Genomic DNA, 7,504 nt, shown 5'->3' with positions numbered 1-7,504 from the left:
TTCCTGATCTGGAGCACATTCCCAGAGGATTTTCCTGCTGCTGCTTTGTCAGTGCATTTGGGCAAAAAGAACTAAACTAGCCTTAACAACTCCCAGCAAAGCACACCAGTGTCAAGAGCCCGCAGTTAACTTCATCCTAACCTAAGGGTTAGTGTGGTTTTCGTGTCTGTTCCCTTTTGTTCCTTGATGGAAGGTTCTGGTCAAAGCCATAGGTTTTAGCCAGTTGTTTTTTTCTGACAGAGCTTTCCTCCTGCAGGCAAACCATGGCTGTGTGTTTTGTTTGTTTTTCTGGAGCAGCCCCCATGTCCATGGAGAGAGTCCTGCTTTTTCATGTGCTGTCACTGTCCCAGCCCCTCCTTGGCTGTCAGCTTTTCTGTCCACAGCAGCACACAGGAACTTCTATGCCTCGTGTCTGTGCTTATGTTGGTGTCTCACAGCAAAAGCACAGAGTGGGAATGACATCAGCCTTGTCAGCACTTTCACCTCAGCCCATGGAGGACAGAACTGCAAAATGCTGAGAGCCAGCTCCTATGGTGGTATGTGGGAAATTGCTTGAGTAGTGATTTCAGTCACTGCATGTTGGCTTTGCTTTTCATAAAGGTTGTTTTGGGATGCTATTACTTCTGTTTTAGTTATTGCACAGTCTTCAGGAAGAATTCTTATCTACTTTTTTCCCATTTTCCTCATATGGGCTGGATGTGCAGAACCCTTTGGGCCAGGCCTCAGCTGGTATAAATTCCAGTTGTAAGTATAATTGAGCAACATGTCCAAATAAAAATCAATTCTAAAAATAACTCTGCCTCAGAGAAACAATGAATTTAGGGAAAATGATAACAAAAGCATATTCTGGACTTAACTATTAAGCAGAAAAGCATGTCCAGTTGGTAAACAATAGAACAGAATACCTCATTGAAAAAATCCTTTCAGTTGGAGACTTAGATCCCTCCTTTCAGTTTAAGTAATTGAAGTCAAGACCCTTTCAAGTTGAAAAGACATTTTGAAATATTTGAAGCCACAGACAAAGTTTATTTTTAAAACATATTTAAAAATTGCACAGTTATAAATACAATTAATAAATACAATTTAATATGTGGAAAAGAACCCAAGGAAGGCATGCTTCCATTACAGTACAAAAATACTACATTAAGTGTGGTGCTTTGCAAATAGTCATCTATGACCTTAATAAATTGAACACATCCAGTATGCACATCATTCTTTTTTGAGGAAATAGATTATTTTAAACAGCAGTGCAGGGAAACACCAAATTAAAGCATCAGTAAACTATAGTCTGTGTTTAATACTGTACACAGCTGATAATGCACTAAGCATACAGAGGCAGAGTTACCTGTAGTAAGAAACTGACCTTGTACCCCGTGTGTTCTTACATTCAGATTCTGAATCTGGGTCAGTGTGAGCCTTTGTAAGGGAATGTAAACATTCAGGTGTGGGGCTGAGCTCCCACCTGGGCAGTGCTGCCAGCCCTGCCCTGCACTTCCCCACGGACACCAGGGAGCTCTGCAAGGCTGTGCAGCAGCAGGGCTCTTCAGATGGCCCAGGTGAAAGAATCTGCCAGCCCCAGAATCACTTCTTTCCTCTATGTTGGCTTAAAAATAAAGCCAAAAGAACTGATGCAAGATTGCAAAGGTTTTCAAACAGTTTACAGCATATAGAAGAAGCCACACAGAATGCCTCTCAAAACTATATAGTTTTATTTTGCCTTAGATATGTTATACTCTGATATATAAAATATATTTATAAATTTTTTTTATTTTTCTGAATTTACAATAGCTTACTGATATTAAAAAGGCTATTTAAATTAAAGGTTCAGCCAATGTCAATGGCATTCTGTAAATGTAGAAGGGGAAAAGAGATCAAAGCACATCAAGTCTTGACCATGCAAGCTTGCTCAATGGGCTGTCACATATTGCAAGCATTTGTAAAGTTACAGCATATTTTAGGAAAATTTAGATTCCTTCTGTCTCTTTACCTTGTCTAATGTCTGTTACTTTGTGGGCTGAGGCTCTGAAACTTCCCATGGATTCTCTGACATACCTGTTTTTCATTTTTCCTACCTTTGTCCAAAGTGTCAGTGATCTCTTCATGCATGGCACTCCTGTTCTCTGATTTATTCCACCAGTCCAAAAATCAGTAGAACCATAATGAAGGAATCTGATTCTAGCCTAGGTAAGGTTTGAATAGTAGATAATACTCTATTGCATATCCACCATTTTTTTTCACAACGTGCAGTGCATTTTGTCTTACCATTTTTGTGAATACTTGGAATATTATTAACATTTATTACATAGATTCACTGTACAGACTGCTAAGCTGACAACACTGGTGACCAGAAATCACATTTTTTCAACTGTGCAGGTAATTCATGCGAAAATAACTAATATGTCTCGTTTTGCAAATGCAAGTTTGGGCACAAGAGATCTACAACCAATTTATGCTCTGCTCCATTTCTCACTGGCTCCAGCAGACAGTGATTTAGGCCTCAGGCTCTGGCTGTGCCAGTGAGGACAGCAGCTGTTCTTTCTGCCATGGAGGCCCGTGCTCTGTGGCTATTCCTAGGATACCTGGCTGCTCTGTGGTTGAGACTAGAGATGAAAATGTGAAAATCCAAACAACCCAGCTGCACTGTGAAAGCTGTGCAGATTTAGCTCTTTAATTCTTGAGAGGGTCCTGCTCTCAGGACTGAAAAGCAGGACTAAAACATGTCTGCAAAAGCTGTTATACAGATGTCTGTTATTAATTAAACACTTGGAGCAAACATGAGACCCTCAACACAAAGTGAATTCTAAGGATGGGATTTTAAAAGGGCTCTGTGTTTGGTCTGGCCTGTTCCAGGTAATATGAACAGCTCAGATTTGAGTCTGGCAGATGCAAAGGACTTGTAAAATGTTCCACAGATGATATGAATCAATAGTTTAAGAATACCCTATGAGTGAGCCTTCTGCATGCATTCTCTAAACACATGCTCAGGTAGCATTGCTGCATGCTGGGGGTTAATATTGCATAGTGGTTACTGGTTAATGCAGTTGCATGCAATATTGTCACATGAGGTTTTGTGTCATTTGAACCTCCCCCTCAATATTTTTACAAGTGCTGTGATTTGTCACATCATAACACCACTAGCTGTAGGTATGTTTATGTGTGTGCCTAAAAGTCAGATTGGTTCTTCAAGCTGACAGAAAGCAGTCTGTGGCCACAAGGCTCCTGTGGTCATCCCAGCTTAAAGAGGTCAGCAGCCATGAGCCTTTTGCCTTCATGGCAAAGCCTCACTCCCTCCACAGTCCCTGGGATTGCAGTGCCTGTTCAGCACTGCAGTGCTACCAGAGCCAGCCCTCTCCTGCAACACCTGCATGTGAAGTGATCATGCAGAGTGCTGAGCACTCCTGTACAGACTCCAGCCTTACAGCTTCAGCTGCTTGATGGATCAGCCTTCTAGGTCATAACTATTCCTAAAGCTTTGCAGAGGACAAGGACAGTCCCCAGGTGGGGTCAGGAAAGCTTTTTTTTTAATTGCATGAAATATAAAATAGAAAAAAAAAAGGTTCAAAAACTTGGAATCAGTTGCCTGGCAGTGATAAATCACCTCTGGAAAAAGAGAGGAGTAACGAGAAAGGGAAACAGGAGTAGGACATGGTGATACACCATTGCAGCACTCTAATTGGGCCTCACCTCATAGATGCTCTACAGCATCCTGAAATGTCTGAGTCTTCCTCTGCTGAAATCAGTAGTTTCTGTGTGAAACTGCTTCCCTAGACCTGAGCAGCCTTGTGTTTGTGTCACCTTCCTGCCCAGGGGAGGGCTGACCTGGCCCCTGCAGTGTGAGGCAGTGATTCCCCCCTGCTCCCAGGAATGCTGTTCCCCATCTTCCTTCCTTCCCTGCACACCTGGGCAAGTCAGGGATGGCAGGAGGCTCTGACTTGGTCGAGCTCCCAGGGAGTGCTGAGAACAGGACCCAGATTTGCTGTCTCTCACTCTCAGGCTCAATCTGCTACTGTTCAGCACCCGCCTTATTTATCTTTATCCCACCTCATGCTTGCTTAGAAGCACAAGTAGATGAATTTTCTATTCAGGTTGTTAATATGCTGCAGCCTCCTCACATGTTTCCTCTTGCTGTTTCAGGCAAATATACAAACTTGTCCTGAATATTTAAGGAAAGCCAAGAGGAGGTCAGCTCAAAGCAGTATCTAATCCTGTCTGCTGCACTGACAGTGCTTGGCAGAGGGGGCTAAAAGAGAATGATAAAGCCCAGGATCCTTAGGAAGTGCCCAGAAGTCCCAAGAGTTGCTGGGCCTGACCTGTTAGAGTGAGGTGAGCTCAGTCTCCAGCCACTCCCCACACTGACCAGTCCAGAGCTGTGTGACACGTGCCCTGTCCTCTATCAGCTGCCCTGCTTTAGCCTCTGTCAGTGGCACATGGCTGAGTGGCCATAGGCTAGCTGCAGCAGGAGAGAGCAGCTGGGATCATCTCCAAGGCTGTGCAGCTCTCTGGACAGGCTCTGGAGCCATGTCCTGTACAGCAGAGCTGAGATGGGCTGGGGGCTGAGCCTGCCTGGGAGGGCAGAGTGCAGCCCTGGTGAGTTGTCTCAAGGTTACACACACAGCTCCTGCCAGTGCCATGGGTGTGGACATGTGTCAGCAGATAAATGTAGTTTTCAGCAGTGCATCCCAGGATAAACCAAAAGCTACCTGCTTAGTCTGTTCTTTTTGGAGAAGCTTGGACTTGCATAACAGTTTTCTAATGACTTCTGTGGTACTCATCCACAGGCTGGAGGAGATGTTTAGTGAACTGCCACAAGACTCAAATACCCCTTGTCATTCTGATTCTGAGAAACGCTTTTTTGTTGTTGTTGTTGTTAATTTCAAAGATACAAAAATAAAGTCCCTGAACGGCTAATTCCTCTGCATAAGCACTGATTATCCTACACCCCAGCACAAAGGATATCCTAGAAGAACTTGTGTGATGGCAGGGCATCAAGCAAAACCTAAGCACATATGCCTTTGCTTTACAGCCTCTTCTCAAAGCTGCCTCCCTTCTCTCTTATCACTTCCCAGATTCAATTGCACTGCACCTTCTGCTCTGCCTTATCAATAAAGAGCTGTCATCACACATCGCTGTCAAAGCAAAAGAGCAAACTGTTGTCAGCAGATATGCACACAGCAGCCCACTTAGCCAAAGTGACATTCCCAGGCAGTCCCATCCTTCGAGAAAGCTGCAGGAATCAGTTATGAAACACCTGATGGGTAAACAGGAATAGATGTGTAAACAAGGAATTAGTACAGCACTCTTAAACATTTTTGGTAGCTGTTTAGTCATCTCTGCTCAGTGGGACAGAGTGAGGGATAAGCCTTTTAATTTTCTAATGACAATTATTTTTATTTAACAACCTATAGATGGTGATTAGAGGCAGTGATTACACTGTTTTACATGGAATTTTCCCTTAAGTGGTGGCTCAAAATAACAGACAGCTGCAAGAAAGTTTAGGTTTCTACTGGTGAAACTGTCCAACTCCCACAGAGCATCTTTCTCTGTGATCTGTGCAGTTGGATTTCTTTTTTTATCCCTCTGAGCTGGATTTTTCATCGAATGTTGTTTATAGGAAATGTGCTATTTGTCCCACTTTAACACATTCCCATAGCTACTCTGCAAATTGAATTCCTGACCACAGATCAACACATCTAATAACACTTTTTATCTTTTGCTATTCAGGAAGAATATTTAAAATATCAGCAACTGAAAATCACCTCCTAAAAATTTCTCTTCCTTCTTTGATTGACACATTCACCCTGAGCTAAATGTGTTTGATTGTAGCTGAATCAATCCATTCATCAGGGATTGGTACTGCCCCAACCCTGCTCCCCATTCATCCAGCCAGGGAAAATGAAGAGTGTGTTTATACACACATTTGTGAGCAGCTACACATACTGGTGTTATCTAAGGATTTTCACTGGTATCATGGAGGTCGTGGAGAATTCTGCTGCTGTTTGCCATAACAGCAGGATCAAGCCTTGCTCTCAATCCTAAAGCATTGTACAGACCAATTTCTTTAGGGAAAGTTTTCCCTTGAGCATGGTCTGCAGGCAGTAACTCCTAAGAATATTTTTCTTCATTTGCAACGAAGGTCTGTAGCTTGTTATGTTCTGAAATGACATCATTTGCATACAACATGTATGTGCATGCACATGCATGTATATGTGCAGTACCTGATGGATGCATATAATAATCTTTCTAGCTGTTAATGCAGTTTATACTGTATTTGCATTTTTGAACATAAAAATATTGAAAACCCTCTCATTACATTTCAGGGAATTATATTTGGTCCTCTCTGCCAAGAAGGCCGTCCTGTACATTCCATTGTTGGTGACTAAAAGAAAAGCATAGCACTATTTTACAAAAAAAAGATTAAAGTGCATTAAGTACACAGAAAGGTGCAGACCCTGCCATGAGCTCCTTCAGGCTGCCCCAGATCAAGGACAGCTGGTTTGAACAGTAACAACTCCAGTGCAAATTGCCTCTTCTGCTGGCAACACCTGGCTTCCCCAATTGTACCTGGCCTCATCCCATAGCCCTGCATGGACTGTGTTCCTCCTGACATTGCACATGGCTTATGAGCCTGCAGAACTGGGCTCAAATTAATCCAGGTACCTTTGGAAGCAAAACATTGATTGCCAGCTAATAAATACATTCAAAACCAAACACATCCCTCTTACATGCATCTATTTTCAGAGCTGTGATAAAGATGGACCTTGGGAAGATTTTTCATCAAAGAAACCAAAGGATAAGGAATCCCCACTGTGGGGCAAAGTGGTGTCAGCATAGTGCAATGAGCTACTAAGCAGGTTCCTTGGATGCACTGCTTGCCATTCTAAGGTGCAATAACCATTATCTAGGTTTCTTCTTAAGATACTTTTCTTTTTTCAGCTGTATGTATATAGAGAGATATAGCTTGCATGGGATGGAGATTCTTCAGAAATTGCTATTTCATCTAGTTCAGGGCTTTGTCCGATTAGCCACAGCTCATTTCAACCCTTTGACTTCAAATTTATTTACACTACTTTTGTGCTTTTGAACTTTCCCTTTATGGATAATGTCTGAAGGAATTCCCCTACTGATCTACAGTCATGATCTTTCGGAAAATGTGGTCATTTGGGGATGAGTAATAAAAAAGTTCTCTGTTTCCTAATACAATTTCATCAATTTGTGAATCCTTTTTATTACGGCTCTAGATTAAAAGCTCTTAAGAGAATGTCTAGATCACCCACATTGGCAGCTTGAAATAGTTCTGGCTGGTCCATCATAGACAGAGCAATCCGAAGTGCTGCCCAAATATTGCCTGATAGGGCAGGGTGGGGAACGTGCTGCTGATTCCTGCTTTTTCTTTGCAAACTGAGAGCGGTGAGGAAGTTGCTGACAGCCTCTCTGTAGGGAAGAAGAAAAAGAAAAAAGAAACAAGCATTATAATTTGCTTAACAACTACAGGCAAACCTTCTGA

At 42.5% G+C, this 7,504-nt stretch overlaps 1 protein-coding gene across 8 annotated transcripts in view; it reads right to left on the bottom strand.

Annotated features, from left to right (window-relative positions):
• Positions 1 to 6,306: 6,306 nt before the first annotated feature.
• The window catches only part of PEX5L (peroxisomal biogenesis factor 5 like), a 99,490-nt gene continuing 98,292 nt past the window's right edge, over positions 6,307 to 7,504 (bottom strand). For 7 of the 8 annotated variants that reach the window (XM_059855718.1, XM_059855720.1, XM_059855723.1 and 4 more), the window contains one exon: positions 6,307 to 7,431. In XM_059855718.1, coding sequence (XP_059711701.1) covers positions 7,227 to 7,431 — 205 coding nt within the window. In that variant the 3' untranslated portion in view covers positions 6,307 to 7,226. The remainder of the gene's footprint in view (positions 7,432 to 7,504) is intronic. The other variant, XM_059855726.1, reaches the window with a different exon arrangement.

This window comes from Haemorhous mexicanus, chromosome 10, assembly GCF_027477595.1.
Source record: "Haemorhous mexicanus isolate bHaeMex1 chromosome 10, bHaeMex1.pri, whole genome shotgun sequence".
Lineage (NCBI taxonomy): Eukaryota > Metazoa > Chordata > Aves > Passeriformes > Fringillidae > Haemorhous > Haemorhous mexicanus.
This window is presented reverse-complemented; position numbering and strand designations above follow the sequence as displayed.